This window comes from Podarcis liolepis (assembly GCF_965112155.1).
Source record: "Podarcis liolepis genome assembly, chromosome: 4".
In the NCBI taxonomy this organism is placed as follows: domain Eukaryota; kingdom Metazoa; phylum Chordata; class Lepidosauria; order Squamata; family Lacertidae; genus Podarcis; species Podarcis liolepis.
In genome coordinates, this window is record NC_139558.1 from 54321894 (window position 1) to 54341757 (window position 19864).

The 19864-nt window shown below is 42.1% G+C and overlaps 3 protein-coding genes and 1 long non-coding RNA gene across 7 annotated transcripts in view; 2 read left to right on the top strand and 2 right to left on the bottom strand.

Moving 5' to 3' along the window:
• The window catches only part of CLIC6 (chloride intracellular channel 6), a 131872-nt gene extending 119008 nt beyond the window's left edge, over positions 1–12864 (bottom strand). The window contains exon 1 of the mRNA XM_083500201.1: positions 12763–12864. Coding sequence (XP_083356327.1) covers positions 12763–12808 — 46 coding nt within the window. The 5' untranslated portion in view covers positions 12809–12864. The remainder of the gene's footprint in view (positions 1–12762) is intronic.
• LOC310705600 lies at positions 1839–4155 on the top strand. The gene is made up of 2 exons (XR_014525398.1): positions 1839–2512; positions 3294–4155. It is a non-coding gene; the product is annotated as an uncharacterized lncRNA (long non-coding RNA).
• LOC310705588 (protein FAM243B) lies at positions 8433–9403 on the top strand. Its single transcript, XM_083500253.1, has one exon. It carries the CDS (start codon positions 8500–8502, stop codon positions 9256–9258), a length of 759 nt encoding a protein of 252 aa, XP_083356379.1. The 5' UTR covers positions 8433–8499; the 3' UTR covers positions 9259–9403.
• On the bottom strand, positions 12668–19619 carry SMIM11 (small integral membrane protein 11). 4 transcript variants are annotated; one of them, XM_083500276.1, is made up of 5 exons: positions 19557–19607; positions 17138–17341; positions 15010–15124; positions 14233–14410; positions 12668–12868 (listed from the first exon to the last, which is right to left on the bottom strand). In XM_083500276.1, the coding sequence occupies exons 3-4, from the start codon at positions 15028–15030 to the stop codon at positions 14246–14248; spliced, it is 186 nt and encodes a 61-aa protein (XP_083356402.1). In that variant the 5' UTR covers positions 15031–15124; positions 17138–17341; positions 19557–19607; the 3' UTR covers positions 12668–12868; positions 14233–14245. The 4 variants fall into 4 exon arrangements, with proteins under 4 accessions (XP_083356402.1, XP_083356399.1, XP_083356400.1 ...); XM_083500273.1 differs by having other exon boundaries at positions 12668–12876; XM_083500274.1 differs by lacking the exon at positions 17138–17341 and having other exon boundaries at positions 12668–12876; positions 19557–19619.
• Positions 19620–19864: the final 245 nt, after the last annotated feature.

Here is a 19864-nt window from a genome sequence, read left to right on the forward strand (position 1 = left end):
ACCAAGTGTTCACACGTCCCACAGCAGGCGGTGCTGCTGTTCCTTCCTCTATAGAAGAACTCAGAGTGAGGGAAGGAAGCATTTCTCCTTGCTCTTTTGCTTATATTGACATGGCTTCAAGATAATGCTTCAAAGTCAGGGCAGAAGAAGGTAAGTTGGAGGGTAGTGGTGGGGAAACAACACTTCTTGCTCACCTCTAGGTAACTGAAATATAATTATGCCTGTCTGGCTGTAAGCAATTATTTGCAACCAAAACATGCTCTTACAAGCTCTATGCAGAAAATTCAGTTCCATTCCCCCTCTTTCCACCAGCACAACAGACTTCCTGGTTATTGTAATGATGGTGAATTCAGTTTTGATGTCTCGCCAGAGAATCTAGCTTTAGTTAGCACAGAGTCTGTGTAGCCTACCAATCTGTCTAAAATGCTCAGGAATATTGTGTGAAGCATGTGGGATGGGCACCACTCTTGTTACGCTGGTGTAATATTCAAGATCTCCACATGATAAGGCAGCTTGGAGAAGGAATTGTGGCTCCTCCGTCTTAATTATGCTGAATGGGATTGGGTTCGTTTTGACAGAACAAGAATTAAAATCCTGTGGCTGTTTGTGGCACCTTGAGAGCATTCCTGATTTTCACAAACTGTATTCTACTTTTCAGCAAAAGGAAGCATTGAGAGGATTTGCACCACAATACATAATTGATTCCTGACAAAAGATAAGGCAATTATCTCCATCCTTACAACAGTTCATCTAAGTCTAGGTAAGTGTTACTAAAATAGTAAGACGTGGATACTATTTTTTACTAAAATAGTATCTCATTTGAGATGCTATGCTTTTCAATGTTCTTTTATTTATTCTGCAACTAAATGCCTGGACCTGGCTTTTTGGCCGACAAATTTGTGCAGTATCTTTGTACATAACAATGTACACGAATCAATGGATTGTGTGAGAAATGCCTTCTGCACGTATTCACTCTGTTCTCTCTCTCTCTCACTTCCTTACATCATCCTGGCCCCAACCCCACCCCTTCCCCGTTCTAACCCCAAACCCCACTTCTCCTTCCACATTCCTAACCCCCAGCCCCATTCTACCCTCCTTTCTAACCACCAACTCGGCAATCTCTGATGAACTCACTCTGTCCTGCCCTCCAAATCTTCCAACTCTCTCTTCTCCAGGTCTATATCTCTCTTCCACCTTCCCCAGCAAGTGTACACCGTTGTGGCAAGTCTTCACTACCGCTAGTGCAATGCCATGGATGAGTAGAAGATTTATGGCAGGAGAAGGTCTGGAGTGAGGCAGCTTCTAGTTTTATATTCTCTTGACAGGATGAGGGGTTTATTCTTGCTACAGCTTATTACAGCTACGGGGGAAATGTATACAGTATTGCCCTTATTGGGTATGCCCAGCCTACCCTGACATAGAGTGGGAAGGGACTCAGAGGATCATGTAGTCCAACCCCCTGCAGTGCAGAGGACTGTGCAGCTGCCCTTTATGGGGATCGAACCTGCAACCTTGGCATTCTCAGCACCACGCTCCAACTAACTGAGCTATCCATGTAGAATGTTGCTGTGCCTTTTAATTTGTTTTTAGTTCATCGCTGCTGTTATTATTGTTTTTGAATGTTTTAAAGGGTTGTTTCTAAATTTTTAAACAAGTCATGTTATATTTTACTCTCTGTAAACCACTTTGAGAACTTTTTTTATAATCAAGCGGTGTATAAATTTTAAGAAATAAATAAGTAAAATATCTGCCATTCCATGGTAGCTGGTCCTTTAGGGCAAAAGAGGTACTGCCCAACCAGACTCTGCCTGCCTCCACTTGCCTCTCTTCATACTTACAGCCAGTCCAGGGCAGCGGCTTCCTCTTCCTTAGCAGGGACAGGGATGGATGCAAAACTAGAATTAGTTCCACCTGAGACTGGCTCTGACTCCTCCTTCTGTCAGCCTCCTTGCCTGCCACTCCCGATGTTCATGCACCAGGCACCGCTGCTGCTGTTGCAATTCTATGACTGTTACTGTGAAATATCCCTAAAATGGAAATCTCACTCCTTCGACACATGGCTCACAGGGACCATTTGAATATTAATGGGTGCTGGGATTCCAGGTGGACCAGTCACAAGCCTTGTGGTTGAGTAAACAGTGCCATTAAAGCATAATAATGCAAAAGGAGGAGGAGGAAGGTGACTTGCCAGGAATAGCAGGCCTGAATCATCCAGGATGTTCCTGTAGCTTCACATGGCCAATGATAGCTCACCTTAGGACTCCACACAAAAAAAGAATTAAAAAAGGTGCATGGAAGGAAATGCCTTGCTGTCCACAGTCAAAAGCCAGATCCAAAAGGGATTGAGGAGAACAGATGATATAAAGCAGCTGCTACAGACCAGAAGGGAAGGCATTGAATATATGGAATAGGTTAATATGGTTCAGTGGAAGAAGCCTAGCTGGAGCTGCAATTTGTCTTGAGTTTGACGGCTCTTGCTGTCATCCAAAGGGAACTCATGGCTGATATTACTGTAAGTCTAATTTAATAATAATAATAATAATATATTTTATGGGAACTGTACATTGTTTCCATGCTAAATCTGTGTATTATTTTATATATAATATAAAGTAGTTTGAAAACCTGCATGTTGGTTCTGAGTTATCAGTGCATATGGATCCACACTTAGCACAAATGGGGATATGACATAATTAATTTTGATGGTGTTAGATAAAAGGATGAGTAGAGGATTGGGATATTCCTTGTATCTGAAAAGCAGGTGGCGATGAGAAATAAATATACCTTGTGCTGTTAGGAAAATTTCTTTATTAAAAAATAGCGAGAGAAGGTGAGGGTGGGTGCTAAGGGATAAAGAAGGAAGCAGCTCATTCAACCACATTTCAGTATGGAACACTGGCATAGTAGAAAATAGCAGAATTTCTGCTTATGAATCAAAGATACCGCATCAGATTGATTTTCTGCTTTATTTTCTTTCTGATGTCATAGGGCACAGACAAATAATTATCATAAATCTATTACTGTGTTAGATACTGGACACAAAAGGACAGAGGCAAACTGAAGTAATCTAATGGTTTTCAGCTGGCGGCAGCAGTTTGACAAGTGACTGGGATCCATGTTATTTTCATTATAGTTGCCACAGAAATAAAGCTGTATCTGCAGTTCAGCTCATTAAGGAAGTCTTTGAGAAAGAATGGTCTGTGAATAGTTGCTGCGCTTGTTTGATGCAATCGAGAAGAGTTCTAATGTCAGCCATGAGACTGAATGTTCTTTCCCCCCCCCCTCTCCTTTTGCAGCCTGAGTTGGATAATAAAATGAATATTGACCCAACTGAAGTAAGGTATGTGATGAAGAAGTTGGTTTATACCTATATCACAGAAAGGAACAAAAGAGGGTGCTGTAACTACACAAACCCATATGTTCAAGAACAGGAGGAGATTGCTGCTTCTCTGTTCATCCTGATTGTTGTTGGGTTTTTTGGCTTCCTCCTGTTTTCTATGATGCTCAGCAATATTGTACACAGGCCGCGGGAAAATTACATGGACTATTTGTACCGCGAGAACTTTCAGGGAAATGCGAAAAGGCCTTCCTGCAAAACCACACTGCCAGCGGCGGTTGCTCAAAAGGTCAAACCTGAGCCCAGCCTTCCTGGGCAGTGCCAAAAGACTAACAGCTGTACAATAGCAACTGAGCTTCCAAGTGCAAAATCGGTGGTGAAGATCGTATGAAAGTGGACCTCATATGCAGCACGATAGCTTCTTCTTAACCACTGGTGATTCTGTTACTCACTGAAGCGTGGGACTAATTGAGCCTCTTCTTATACGAGCTTCTTGCTCACAGTGGACATGTCTGTTCCTGAGTGACACAACAGCTTTCCTGCTCAGGCCCTGAACCTTCAGATGAGGCACGGGAAATCAAGCTCAGACTTGTACGGCTCCTTTTATATTCCTTTTTGGCATGTCTCTCACAGAAGAAGAAAACCATATCCTTCCTCACGCTATTCATCATGCCATTGTGAAGGCATTTGTTCTTCTAGCTGTGGCCTGTGGGCACCCTTCATTTTTTGCCCTTGGCATTAAGATCCGTGGATTATTTATTTTTTTTAATGTATAATGTGGATAATGTGTAAAAAATAAAAAATTAAAAAGCTTGCCCTAGCATGAAGTCTCCTATCTTACAGAACGCAGCAATGCCTAGAATCAGATTAAACTAAGGCCCGTGTTAATTTGAGAGCAGAACCAAGGGCCTGTCCACACTTCCTCTTGTCCTGGTGAATTCCACCAGGAAAACCCGCTCTTTACTGCTGAATTGGACCAGACAGCAGCTGGGCTTTCTGCAGATTGATGTTTGCTTTAGTTCAGCAGTAAAGAGTGGGTTTTCCTGGGGAAAGTGGCAGGGTAAACGGAAAACTGCTCAGAAGCACAGCACAAGTGGAAGTGTGGACAAGCCCTAAACTCTACCCAGAACACGGACTAGTCTCCTGTTCCCAGTTCCTATTATTGACTGCTGGGGGCAAGGCAGAGGAGGGAATTAACATCTGTGATATGAAGTCGGGAGGTGAGTAAAGTGGTACTTGATCAGGGGTGACCAAACTTTTCAGACACATTTGGATTTTAGAGCAAGCGCCGTGAGCTCTGCCACTCTGCTCACTTCTGTCACCCTTCCTCTGGATGAAACCCCTCTCCCCACAAGAGACAAAAAGAGCAAACGTGTGCATGCACGCCCTTTGTTTTTCTGAGGGATCAGGTAAACGTAAGAGCTTGTAGAATTAATCTGGGCCTTGAAAAAACACTTGGAGCTGAAAAGGGAAGTGGGAAAGAGCCTCACACTTCCAACTTCGTCTTTCAGCTCTATATGCTTTTCAAGGGGAAAAGGGGTAATAACACCTTCACCTTCTCATGATCAAAGCAGTGGAAAATATCATGAAGTGCTTGCTGTGTCAATTGAATGACAATGATTTCCCTTAGTACTTCTGGGGAAAGCCTTTATATTAATTTCGATATGACCATCATCTCCTTCATATTATTTCATTTAAAAGCACAGCCTTTTTCTAGTAGTCAAAGGCAGGCTACACATAAAATATCTACTTTGACCTAAACGCTTTGGTATGTAGTTGTGGTTTATACTTATTTGTGGGAGTCGTGTGGGATCTAAGAGCACATCATCCACCTAGTTGTTTTGAAGAGGGCCAGGTGTACATCCCGTTCACCTAATCCCTGCCACCACTCCCAGCATCTAACTTTTACACTCTACACAACTAGAGTATTTGGAGTATGATGGTGGGGATAACTCAGCGGCAGAGCATCTGCTTTGCATACAGAAGGTCCCTAGTTAATTTCCTAGCATCTCCAGGCAGGGCCAGAACTCAGTGGGACTTACTATCGAGTAGACATGTACACACTAATCTGCCTTAAAACGCTGTGATGATTTATACTTACTCAAAAGCATTGTATTTATGTAGGTGTGGGAACTAAGTTCCTTATCTAAAACAGAGATCTCTGGAGCAATCAAATGCCTAGAAGACAAATTACTAAATCAATTCCTCCTCCTTTGGAACATAGTGTTTTTATGCCACCCCAATCTCTGAGCAGCACAGGTTCCAGGGGCTTATCCAAGGGTTCATGTTTTCTTTTGGCACATCAGAGACTGTGGTACAGGGGTCAGCAAACTTTTCCAGCAGGGGGTCAGTCCCTCAGACCTTGGGGGGCGGACTATATTTGGGGGGGGGGATGATGCAAGAGCACCACGAGCCGTGGTGGCTGCTTACCTGTGTCTTGCGAGGGCAGGGGCTGGTGGTGGCGGTGGAGGGACGATGAGCGGCCCACGAAAGGGCTCCGGAGAGGGGCTGCTTAAAATGGCGGCCGCTCAAGCACTGCTGCTGCTGGCACCAACAAAGCCCAGCCCCCTTCCTCCTCTACGCAGGGGAGGAGAAGCCAGGGAGGAGGGAGGGAGGAGCCGCCACCACTGTGTGAGGGAGAGGGAAGGAGAGGGAAAGAACGCTCGCGCTGGCGATCCACGTGGCAATTCCCGGAATGTCCATGGGCCGGATCCAGAAGGCAATTGGGCCTGATCCAGCTAACAGGCCTTAGTTTGCCAACCCATGCTGTGGTATATTTAGGATACATGGTTTATTTACACATATATACACTCTGAGCCTACGATGGAGGGCTACACAGCACCAACAGCCAAAAAGGGTCTTGCGTGTCCCGTAACCGCAGCCTTGGATTCAAACAGAACAATAGTCTCAAATGTTGCTCTGAGTCTCCTACTTCCCACTTTACTTCTAGGTCACATTACTCCTAACTCTCTACCCCATGCTCTGGCTTTATCCAGTGAGTGAGAGAGGCTCCTCCCAGTTATCATCTCATACCATGTTCTTTGATCCTTTATTGTCTTAATGGCCCATCACTCAGGCTATCACTTCAGGGAAAACTAGTCTGTCTTAATTATCTTTTAAGTCTTCCAGGGATTAGAGATATGAGGCACACAATTTAGCACCCCAAGCCTTAATTAAATTGTAACACTTGTTGAGTCCAGAGATTATAGTGATCTGGCACCCAAAAACTCATAACTCTAGTATCTCCCAGTTTCCACCTCTTCAATACTCTATTAATCCATATCCTTTTCAAAAAATAAACAAACGAAACATTGCAAATCCTTTCTGCCACCCAAGAATCTTCATTGGCCTTATTAAGATCAGTACCAGTATCAGTACGCCAATACATTAACAAGATTGCTAAATGTCACAGGAGGCACCGTCTGTATCAATAGCCATTTACACACATTGGGTGTGTGTGGGATGTGTGAGTAGGCTGACTGTGGAGAGGGGAGCAGGGCTGTGCCCTCTGCCTCACCCCTAACCTTCACCCAGATTGGCTCTGTGGACAAATATAGTCTTTGTACAGGCAACTGGCAGCAGATGGCATCTGTACAGAGAAAGCCTAAACACATACAACCCATGCACATTTTTAATATGTGCAAAGGTCTGTTTTGTGATCCAATTAGTGTTTCCACATAGACCAGTCTCAGTGAGGCCACGGGAAGCAAATTTCAGCACCTGTGCCACCTGAATCTTACAATCACATCACATTCATAAAATAATCCGATAATGTTGGAATAATCTATCCATGTCTCAGCTGGGGGGGGGGGAATGATTAAAGGGGCTGATTTCTCACATTACCTGTTTTAACTTTAATTGTTCATATTACTCTGATCCCGGTACTTTTCCAATAGGGATCAGTGAACAGCAAATGCACAACTCACACTTAGGCTTCGTTGCCTATAGCAATTTCCAGGCTTATGGAATGCTCCATATTTTGATAAACATTTTCTACTGTGGGAAGGTATACAGTCACTTCAGTAATAAGTCTCACATAACTTGGCTAGGAATGAGCCAGCCAGCCAGACAAATGGGGCAGAGCTAAGTAAATCAAATCAGGACCTTCAGTTTCTGAAGATCCAAACAGAGATGAAAGATTCTCAAACTATCTGACATAGTGGACCAACAATTGTTTTTCCCAGTGTGCCAGAGACTGGTATCACATTCAGCCCCTGTAGCATCCCACACTGGGCTGTGGTGGAGTCGCCCCGGACCCGCAACTGATGGCTCATGTGAACTGGCACAGGTCCATGGAACACAAGTTTGAGTAGCACTGATCTATGCAATTTGTAATGCTTTCACTGCTGTTCATTTCATTGCTGTTGTTTCCAAGGATCCGTGTGACATATTTGTTTTTAGGTCGTTACAGTGGTACCTCGGGTTACATACGCTTCAGGTTACAGACTCCACTAACCCAGAAATATTACCTCGGGTTAAGAACTTTGCTTCAGGATGAGAACAGAAATCGTGCTCTGGCGGCGCGGCAGCAGCGGGAGGCCCCATTAGCTAAAGTGGTGCTTCAGGTTAAGAACAGTTTCAGGTTAAGAACGGACCTCCGGAACAAATTAAGTACATAACCAGAGGTATCACTGTATTCCAGTTTATTTCCCTCATTATCCTCCCTTTTTTCCCTACTGTAGAAAAACCAGAAGTGTTGAGCGAAACTGCCCCAATGTGGATGCTTTTTTAAATTTCTGCACAAAATTCCTCATTTAGTGGTGTGGTGGGTGGGTGATTGATGATGTTTTCTGCAAATCCTTCTTAGTGCCTTTTCCCTTTGACCATCTTTTTTTGACAAGAGAAAATGGCAGATATTGAAGGAAACAGCAGTGGCTGGTCAAACCAGCAGTGGTTAATTTTGAAAACGAAAGAAGCAGCTCTTTAGTTATGCGATAAACATTGTGTTCACTGTTAATAAAAACAATTCGTTATTTTTTTTACAATTGCATGACAATTGTTTTTCTCCATGGTTTACCCAGCTAAAATGTGAATGCATCATTCAGGCTGTGGTTTTTTTAGGATGCTATTGAATAACATATGCAATGAAATCCATTGTGAGATCATCATTGTCCTGGACACCATCAGAACTTTGTGTGCACTTCAATTTCACCTGAAGGTACAAGATGTTTCGCATTGTAAACCCGCTTTTAAAGCACATAATCCACCGGACTTCTCTCGATGCTAGCACAAGGAAACAATGCCTGCAATATTTGAAAACCCTAAGAGCACTGCAACTTACAGGCTACAACACCATCTTTTTAGGAGAAACTGATCTTTCAGAAAGTCTAATAACAGGGGAAAAGGTTCCTCATGAAGATGACCTCAACTGGCCTGTATGGACAGTCGTACATGCCGGCAACAGTCAAGGGTGGGTACCATGGAGATACAGAGTGTTTCTAAGGGATGACTTGCCCCTAGACAAGCCAGAAGATGTCTTTCAGGAACTCTGTGACTTCCTGTCGATAACCTATGGGAAGTGTGCCATTGTGGTCAAAGAAAAAAGACAGCCGAGAGTGAAAATTGATGAGTCCACTCAGGAGGTGGAGATAAGCGAACCGCAGTTTACACCTCTCCCTTTTTTCTCAAGCATCAAGTGCTGTCCTGAGGTTGCCAAGGCCACAGGCCATGAACTTCTCTCAGTGCCTTTCCCCTACAACCACCTCCACCCTATGGATGCTGCCTGGTCCTCTTTGAAATGGTTTATTATCAATAACAGAAAGGAGTTCTCCCTGACGACTTTGGAGAAGACCTATTCATACCAATGCATCCTCTTCAGTGATCTGCTTGGGAAAGGAATCGAGAAGATGAGCCCAAACAAGTGGAAGATAGCAGTAAACAAAGTGCGCAGATGGGAAAACTACTACTTGGATAAGTTTACTTAAACTTTCTTCCATCCATATTTTTAAAAATGATTGAAAATTGGCCAGCTGATTTGCTAAATGTGCACATCGATTCTCTTTCTGAGTTATAATTCTAAATCGACAATAGCAATGGTGAATAAAAGCAAGAGTTTTAAGGCGACAATAAGCAATATGGTGCTGGGTTTACAGGTGTCATTTGAATAGAGAGATTTCATTCAATCTAGGTATGAGGAGGGCATATCTGCAGAAACTCAAGAGAGACAAAAGGTAGTGAATAAGATTAGCTGAACTGCAGAGGGAGGAGAGAGTGAAACTGGCCTTCACCCACAGAGCGAGACCAGAATCATACTTCCAGTGTGGAGTCCCTGTCCCATCTGCCAAGCATTCCCACTGGCTTTAGCCCAAAGAAATTCCCTAGGTGGGGCCCTCCAGATGTGGTAAGGGGCTGAAACAGCCTAGGATCCACTAGATCAGGGGTAGACAACCTAAGGCCCATGGGCCGGATGCGGCCCACAGGCCTTCTCAATCCGGCCCGTGGACGGTCTGGGAATCAGTGTGTTTTTACATGAGTAGAATGTGTCCTTTTATTTAAAATGCATCTCTGGGTTATTTGTGGGGTATAGGAATTCGTTCATTTCCCCCCCAAAATATAGTCCGGCCCCCCACATGGTCTAAGGGACGGTGGACCGGCCCACGGCTGAAAAAGGTTGCTGACCCCTGCACTAGATCCTGAGACAGCTCCAATAATATGATGATGATAATAGTAATTTTATTATTTATACCCTGCCCATCTGGCTGGGTTTCCCCAGCCACTCTGGGCAGCTTACAGAATATATAAAACATAACAAAGCATCAAACATTATTAAATCCCGATTGCTATAGCACCGTCAAGGTGGTTTGTTGGGGTTTGGGAGCACTCCGTTTACCAATCTCTCAATCTCAGACTGTAAGTATAATGTTGGGAGACATTGCAGGACGAATCTACAAGGTGCTTTAATGATTGCTAAGATAATGCACATGAAATACTTTCCAAGATTTTGGGAAATGCTTTATAATCTTGTATTTCTAATAACAGAATCATGCCAAGTAATATCTATGATGTTCTGCCAGCAGAGCATATTGCACTTGAACAAGCTGGTGAAATTGCCATTCTTCTTGTTGAATTAGCGATGGTTTCATCTGAAAACCACCTACAGCCAATTGCCACAGTTTCATCCAATGCCAGACACCCTTTTCTCAGGTTCCTTTCTAAAATACTCATCCCCAAATAGTTTGCACAATTTTGAATGAAAATAGAAATCTAGATGAGATAGAAATGGATTATAATAAGGAGCTGTCCCAAAAAAATTAATCCAGGAACCATATCAATATTTTGAAAGTGCAGCCTGTGTATCATCAGCTAGGAGCTGGATGAGTAAAGATGCTATCTCCCATTCAATGGCCAGCCCCTTTGGGGAGGCCATCAAGTTTATGTCATATATTGGGGACTTAGAGATTGGATTACTGAAATGCACTTGGAGTTTCCCTTGTTCTTGATGTTGAAGCTCTGAGTGTTTGGTTTCTAACAGTCAAGCAGTATATAAATTGTATGAAACAAATAAATATGTACCAGAAAGAGTAGGCATGTTCACTGATGCTATTTATGTGTGTGTGAATGCATGTGTGTTTATTTTGCACCCCTCAAAATAAAAACAAAATCCTGTGATTGGTCATGGCTGCAGAACAGCTAACTGGCTACAATGCTGCAGAGAGACTCTATCGTGTGTTTCTTAATCCAAGGAGAAAAGCAATCCAAACATAGTGATGTAGACAGAAATTCATCTTTATTTGAATTTCTGATGGGCTTTGGCAGGCCTTAGGCGGCTGGACTAGTCAAAAATAGGCATTTGGAATTCTCTTGGGGGCAGGAGCAGATAGGCAGATAGACTGGAGGGGGCACACAGCTCTTCTGCAATCAGGGCTAACTTAGAAGTACGCCTGCCTGAGCTCAGTGACGTTTGCTGCCAAGCATTTATAGGGCTGCATTTGTAACTAATCATACTTGTCTCTGTTTAGCATGAATCATGCTATCCAGTCTTGCCGGTTATAGCAGTTCACCATATTTCCACAGGATGGCAGCATAGATTGATAGATATAGGCCTCACACTATTTGTGTACTAAAAATGATATTCCTGTGTAGCTTCTATTGCCATTTCTTAAGGGCTTCGGCTTTTTGATTGTTTGTTTTTGTTTTTCAAAAAGAGTGAGGCCTCTACAACCTGTTACCAAAACAAAATAAATTGAGGATCCCTTTTTCCGCTTATAGTGACAGGGAGACAGTGCCTTCTGGCCAGTTGAAGACAGGCACAGCAATGGCAGAGCTGGTAAAACACAGATTTTCCCCTATCAGTTGCTCAAACTTCTCACAGTTTTTAAACCTTGCCTGCAGTTTACTAAGCAGAATTATAAATAGGTTCATCAAAGTTTTCCCATTTTCATGAAAGCAACTTTTTGCTACAGCATGGAACTTTCTCCAGACTTTGACACTGGCTTGTAACAATCCTGGCTCTGAACAGTGATAACAATAATAATAATAATAATAATAATAATAATAATAATAATAATAATAATAATAATAATAATAATAAACCAGTGCGTTTCTTACTAAAAAAAAAAGAAGAATAAAACCCATTCCTGATACATCCAAGTTAAATCCACTATCTAGTACAGACATCAATTTAATTGTAATTACTCAAGCAACCTAAAAAAAACCAACTCTTTTAGCAAACCTTACAATTTATAAAGAAAACCCGAAGAACAGCTTCAGTTAAACACTTTAAAGTCCCACAGATAGCAACAGCAGTTCCACAAATGCTTAACACTCCTGCAGAAATCAGGCATACAACACACGCCTGTGCAAGCTTGCTCGGAAGTAAGTTTCACTGTGTCCAATGGGGCTGATTCCAAGCAGGAGTGCACAGGACTGCAGCCTGAGAGACCTAATCAGAAACCCAATAATTTAAATGGACTTTAGTCTCAGGTAAGGTGTACGGGATTGCAGCCATAGCAAAATCAAAGTAGCGCAGTGCAAAAGGAAGTTGTTAAAAGTAAATAGGTGACAGCTGGATTTTCATACTTAAGTTTTCAAACCTGAGTTTGAAACACAATGTTTTGGGGGAGGAAAATGATGCCTTTTAAACCAAATGTAAATTTCCTGATTATTGTACTCCAAACAAAATTCCTTTCAAAACCAGCAGATCAGACAGGGCTAACTCAAGTCCAATTTTTCTCAATGGCATTCATACCCAACTTTAGCTATATCAGTACCTGTGGGAGGAAAATGCAGAAGGTCAGCAATTTAACTCATCTTGTTTTCAGGGAAAGATTTCACTAGACAATCCCTTCTATCATAGCAACCTGACATGTACCATTTCCTATACGCAACACTAAATCAGTTTTACAAACAGAGCTTTTATTATATAAATAGCTGACAGGATATTCTTCTTACTTATACCAGGAAAATAATAATATAAAAATCAAACACACTTGTGGTATGTTGCTCTTGGGGAATTAAGTTTCTCTGGCACAGCATTCGGTTTCAGTGAAGTCTTCAACTCTCCCAGGAAAGGAATCCAAGCAAGCTGCCAAACGGCTACAGATCTGCACACACAAAAGAAAGAGTTATATTTGCAGTAGTTGATTTTTTAAAACAGCAGCAGTCTTCCCATGTGGATGCCTTGGGACATCTGTGGGAAGGGCCACAGCTCAGGGGCAGATCATCTGACTAGCTCCCAGGTCACTCCAGGAAATCCTGGGAACATCTGGAGAGTCACTGTCAGTCAATGCAGACAATACTGAGACAGGTGTACTAATGGTCTGACTCAATGCAAAGCAGCTTCCTATATTCCTGTTAGGACTGTGTGATTCACCAGGTCATAACACACCTTAGGATGGAACTTCATGTTCCACTACCACTTCATATATTGGGATCCGCAAAGTGGTGCCAAGAGGATATGATCTGCAGAGGAGAATCAGCAGTGGGGGTGGGGGTAGATGTTTGGGGAATCCTCTACTTGGTATTCCCCCCTCCCCCCTTGCAGCTGCTTCTCAGCCAACTTGTCCCCTGCTAGGTTTAATGATCCATTTTTTGAGAAGGGCAGCCACAAAACAGACCTGCACATACCACATTCCACTCTATTTTAAATAGCATTTTAACCTGTATTTTAAATTGGGTCCCCCCCCATTATGTTTTTACTGTGATTTTATTGGTGTTAGCCGCCCTGAGCCCGGCTCTGGCCGGGGAGGGCGGGGTATAAATAAAATTTATTATTATTATCATCTGAGAATAGGTGGGTGGCCTGTAAGCTACAATCTTGTACAAAAGAGCTTGTGAGAGGGCAGGCAAAAGGTGTATGCCTTTGGAAAATGTTTACAGTTTAAGGAAAACTTTAATCCCTTTTAACTGTAATTTTGCAAAGTTTTATATTTATCATTATTATTAATTATATTTTTATTCCACCCTTCACCCGAGGATCACAGGGCACAACATAAAAATACAAAATGAGAACACCAAATACATAATAAAACCAAAACAAACCAGTAATCCCTCTACAAAAGCATTTAAAAGGCCATAGAATGTTCAATCAGCCAAAGGCCTGGTTATAGAGAAATGTTTTGCCTGGCATGTAATGAGCCTCCCTAGAGGAGCATTCCACAAATGCGGAGCCACCACAGAAAAAGCCCGTTCTCTGCCCTCAGGGCCTCTTGTGGAGGGGCTACCTGAGGAAGGGCCTCAGACTATTATTGCAGAGTCCAGGTTGCTTCATAGTGTATGGCTCTCATGGTGCTTCTTTGTTTTGTAGATGCACAGTTCCCATCAGTCCCAGCCAGCATTGGCTAGAGCAGATGGGAGTTGTAGTCTGAAATATCTGGAGGGCACCAGGTTACTGAAGGCTGACAAGAAACACTTCAAGCAGACAAGAAACACTTCAAGCATTCTTTCCAGTCAGACCATACCTCTTAAGACGTTTCAGTTTTCTTTTTTCTCTTCCCTTTTCAGCTTCTCCTCCTGTTCTTTTTTCATTTTCTCCTCAAGCCTTTTCCTCTGGTACATTTTTGCCCCAGCAAATGCTAAGCAAAGGATTAATGTTTTAGCTGCTAAAATGTACATTAGCAGTGGGAAATTTTCCAGTGCCTAAAATGGAAACAACAACAACACATGCACACGGTTTTTTTAAACTGTCATCCGCTACAGTTCAAGACATGTGAAATTCTTTTCTGGTAAGTGGCAAGAGAGGCTCGCGTGCACCAAACCCACAGGAATGCAGATATTATCTGTCTAATGGCAGGACTAGGAAAGGGCACAGACATATAGCATAAGACCAGGGAGCCTAAAGCATCCATTCATCTGTTGAGACAAACTGTAGTCTGTCAGCAGCTGAAAAAACAAGATAATAGTAAAGGAACTTGGGTGCAAACAAACAAACAAACAAACAAAACCCAACAACATTGCATGCAGTAAATAATTGTATTTTATTTTTACTGTTGCTGAAAATATTAAATTAGAAGACTTTTAACTTGTTTCTTAACTGCTGACTGACTACACTTGCATAGCAATGAATTCACATAATAGAAAAATGCAGGTATTTGAAGATGCAGGTATATGTTCCTGTTAAACCAAGGATTTTCTTTGACAGAGTCATCCATCCACACAAAACATGCAGAACTATTTCTTCCTTAGCTCTTTGGTTTAGAAAGTAGCATGCAAGGTTTTTACAAATTAAGGGTCCTCACCTTCCAGTTCATTAGCCACATTTTGATTCAGCAACAACGTCAAGGCTTACACCTCAGGCAGAAGCAAACGGTGCTGGTCAGATTTATGAGAAACGAGTGGAGTAAAAAAAGCCACCTGAAAAATAAGATATTCAGATAGTTTATTTGTGCCTCTGATATATATGAGAAACTGCTGGAGGTAGGATCACCTGACAAAAATATCCAGCCAATCTGTCCTAAGATATAATAAGAAGTGTTGACTATATAGTTGTGTAGGAAGTTCACGGCTCCTGCTGCTTAGACAGATACAGAACTTTCAAGAAAGCTCTCAGTGTCTGAATGGGAGATGTTTATCTGCTGAGTGACAGGAACAGCAACCAGTTGGAGTGTAATGAAAGCAGAGAATTGACTGGTTAGAGACAGGTGCCAGAGCTGTACAGGGCAATCCCTTTCCACCTGTTGAAAATTCCAGAATATTCAGCTAAAAAAGCCACACTGGCTGCACTGTGAGCTTGTTAATTGTGACAAAGTCCTAATAAAAGCACAATCCTATACAAGTCTACTTAGAAGTAAATCCCACAACATTTAATGGAGCTTTCTCCCAGGTAAGTGAGTCTATGAACGAACTTCAGGGGAAGGGCAACTGGTACCAACAGGAGGAAGTCATGACTAACTTTCGGGTCATGGTTTGGTAGTTTTCTGTGGAATAAATACATTAAAGTTCTAACAGTAGAAATTCAAGGTCTAAGAGTCAGCAAGGGGGAAACAACAAGTGTGGGTGATTGTGTGGTGGTGTATTTCATTCCTCTAGTGCAACGAACAGGAGGAAATGGACTGTGAGGTCTATTTTGGCATCCATCTGAGAGGCAATTAAGAGTGTGGAGAATTAGGTGTGGGAATGAGGAACCCCTATAAACCGAGGGCAAGACTCTCAGAACTTGAACATTCCGTACCAGAACTGATCCCGTTTTAATGCCAAATAAATGAAAGTATTCCTTCCACACAAAACTATAACTCCAGATAAAACGTAAAGAAACCAAGCCAGTTAAGATTCCAGAGAAGGTTGACTGTATTTTATTTATTGCTACTGAAGGCAGAGAGTCAGTCTATATATTCACCATAAAGTTTTCCAGTCAGACTGGGACTATATTCATTCAGGTTGCAGCCAGGGTATTGTATATTTGAATGTCCTTCCTCTACGTACAAAGTGGGAATACTAAGAAAACCCTTGTGCTATCTTTGGGAGGTACAGTTCCCGTGTATAGGAGGTATCTAATGTGGGGAAACATTCAAACATGTGGGTGCCCTTATGTGCCCACTCAACTGCATAGATCCATAGAAATGGCACTTCTACAAGTGCTGCATAATGATAGCTTAGCACTTGCAAGAAATTGATCTTTTCGTGTGGAAGCATATACTCTTTGGAAATCCCTGGCCATTGATAAGAGGCAGACAACTTCACTGTGTTGGTTTTTGGCACCTGCTAAAAACATTTCTGTTCCAGCAAGTCTAGCCAGGCATATGCTTTAAGTGGGTATAATTTAAAATGACTGATTTGGCCCCGATCTACTAGCTTGTCTAGATGGTGTACTAAAGGGTCTCCAGATTTGGTATATTAACTGCCAAGCTGCCCACAAGATGCCTGGGGGCCAAAAACTGGGCTTCCCCATCTGTTTTAGTGGCTTGGCTGAATTTGTTTGGCTCTAACAGTGGAGGAGAGAAATGAAAGAGCAGCAGAAGAAGAAGAAGTTAAAGGCTAGGGAATCCAAAAACCACTCTTTGTATATGGAACAAAATAGGAAAAATAAATAATGGAAGCTCAGGAAAAACAGAAAATCAGGCCCCAGAAGCAACATCCAGGCTATTAAACTTGAAAAGTATTTCTGTCAGTGTTCCAGAGTCTTCGTTTTTTAATGAGTCCAGAAACATTTTCCTCTCACACTTCGCCCAGCATGCATGCTTTCTTCATCCCAGAGCAAAAAATCAGCAGTGCTTTTATTAAAATAAAATGCCAGTAATGGGAGGGGAAAATAATTTTCTCTTTACTTTTCTGATTTTGTTCAACAGTGAAGTGTTTTTATTTGACTCAGAACCTTTTCATGGACCTTACTCCCCCAAATTTCTATCCAATATACAATTTGATGCTTACCACCTATTTGGAAGTACGTAACTCGTAGATTTCAAGGGAATCTACTTCCAAGTAAGTGTGCTTAGGACTACAGTTGCAGAATGCACTTTTATTCTGAAACCACTTGTCTTCTATGTCCGTTTCAAGTACCCACTGTGCAAGATGTAATTTCCAGTACCTTCTCTCTCCAGCTTACACTGCTTCTTATACTATTTTCACCTAGCCCTAGGCAGGAAACAAGAGTTGAAAAGAATTGTGTGTCCGATAAGCAAGATCCTCCAATTGATATGTTAACAGAAGCATGAATTCTTTACACTGATATCAGCAGCTTAAAGAGAAACCTTACATGTTCTGTGTTCAAGGTTAAGAACTATCTTGAAAGCCCTGGTATCATGTTTGTTTCCCCACAAAAAGTCAGATAAAGTGTAGATACAAGTAATCTGTACCCATTATGGTTTGTTGTCCCCAAGCTATACATACAGTCTCTCTCAGCAAAAGGAGACCAGACTAAGTGTCTGGGCTTACTATAAAGTCTGAGATAAAAATGCTGAATAATATAAATTATAACAGCCAGTCACCCTATTTCCCTCTTACAGATTCCAGTTGGGTCAATCAGGAGAGTTACAACCTCACATGACATGCAACAATAAGGTTCATGTGTAAGACTAAAAATCTTCCTGCACATTGCATGCAGATACATGTAGTTAACCTGCTATTGGTGCTTTAAATAAATAAAAGGTGGGGAGGAGGGAGAGAACAGCTTTTGGGAAGAACAATTTAGGGCAACCTTTCTCAACCTTCTGTCCCCAGCTGTTGTTGGACTACAACTCCCATCATCCCTGACCGCTGGTCTTGATAGTTAGGGATGATGGGAGTTGTAGTCCAACAACAGATGGGGACAGAAGGTTGAGAAAGGCTGATTTAGGGTGTGTTCATATTATCACCTTAGGGAACAATGAAGTTGGTTGTTTCTCCCAGTGCCATCTCAGAGTTCTTTCTCTCCTAGCTGTTCACATCAGCACAGCTTCATTAGTGTCAAATTTGTTTGTTTGTGCGCACACCAGCGATTGTCAACAGGGCAGGCCAGATCCTTATTTCCACAAGCCTACCTGTCAATCGCCTGATGTCATTATGACACACATCAAAAGGAAGGCCCTGACTTTACCTGCCTCCCACCTGATGTCAGGAGTGGGGTAGATCAGAGCGGTTTGGGGAAAATAGCCTCATGGACCAAAGGTTTTCCACCACTGCTATTTGTCTGTTTATCTGAAGCATATTGCAACTGTTCTCTTCACATTGACACCAATGCTAAAGTTGCAAATTGCTAACGTGGCATAGAGATGTGCCAGTGAGGTCCTCATTTCTGCTCAAGTATACCTTTACAATAAGCAGTGGTAGAGCCGCCTTGCTTGTGGCATTGCACCTGTGGAATCACTTCCCCTCTGCTAGAAGACATGCACCAGCAGTTATGTTACTGTAATTTTAATGAAATGTATTATTATGAAATAATATTATTATGTATTACTATGAAATTCCCTTGTGGTTTTTTAATGAGAGACAGTATGAAAATATTTTAAATAAATAAAATACATAAGCATACAATACTTAAATAGATTGGGAAACCAATTAACTGGTCATGTTCACAACTAGCCAACTAAATGCCCTTATGCAGATAGAAACTTTTTCAATAGCATCAGAGCAGCATAGGATACCAAAGGCAGAAGTGAAGCTTTCTTCTCCCTAGCTCTGTAAATTCTGAGTGCAAAAAGACGCACTTCCTCGCCTGCGTTATAGATAAGCATAGATACATTTTAAATTGGGCTTTTGCATCTAATACAGAGCTAGTCTGCAGACCAAACCAAGGCTTAGCATGAACACATGGACTCCCATAGAAGAGATTGTGGGTGCTTTGCTCTACTCAAGACAAATTACAAGCTGTAACTAAGGTTATGGCTTAGCTGGAGAAGATAAACCGTAAGTCTGAGTTAGGATGACACACTGAATCATGGCAGCGCTGTAGCAGCAGACTAACCGAGGAGCAAGGAAGCTACAATGTCCTGTCCCGGAACTCTCACGCCTGTGCAAATTATGCAAGCGGGGGGGGGGGGGAGAGAATTTCAGCCACCCAGCTTTTAATGTGCATTGTGCAATCTGATCCCATGCATGTTCGCCGAAGTAACGTGTCTCAGATTTCACCGGAGCTTACTTGCAAGTAAAGGTTCAGAGAATTAAAGGCACCGCTGCTCAAAGGTGCAGAACGACTGTAAACGTAATAGCCATTATTTGACGATCATGGTTCTTTTAAGAAGGTCAAAATATTGAAAACAATGCCCACAACGCCATCAACTTCCATGAGTTATTAAAGTTAATATTTAAAAGAAAAACTATTACAAACAATCCTAGCAACGCCACTCATTTTGTGATTTAAAAGGCACACTACCTTACAATCAGCCATTCAACACAGGAAAAGGCTACAGACTACAAGTCCCAGAAGGCTTTGCTGTCTGATAATACGTCACACAGCGCGTCAATAATTTAAAACGAGATGTTAACCCTTTCATCCCTTGTCCTGAGGGGAATCAAGCAGCTGTGCTCACAAGCGATGTAACTAGGAAAATTTCTCGCTATGAGAGGGAAGTACAGTATGTTAATGAATAAGTAATATATGAAGATACCCGTTTTACTGTTTTCTTGGGAGTGACTATACAACTGGTAGATATGCAAGACAGCTTATTCAGAGAGGATTTA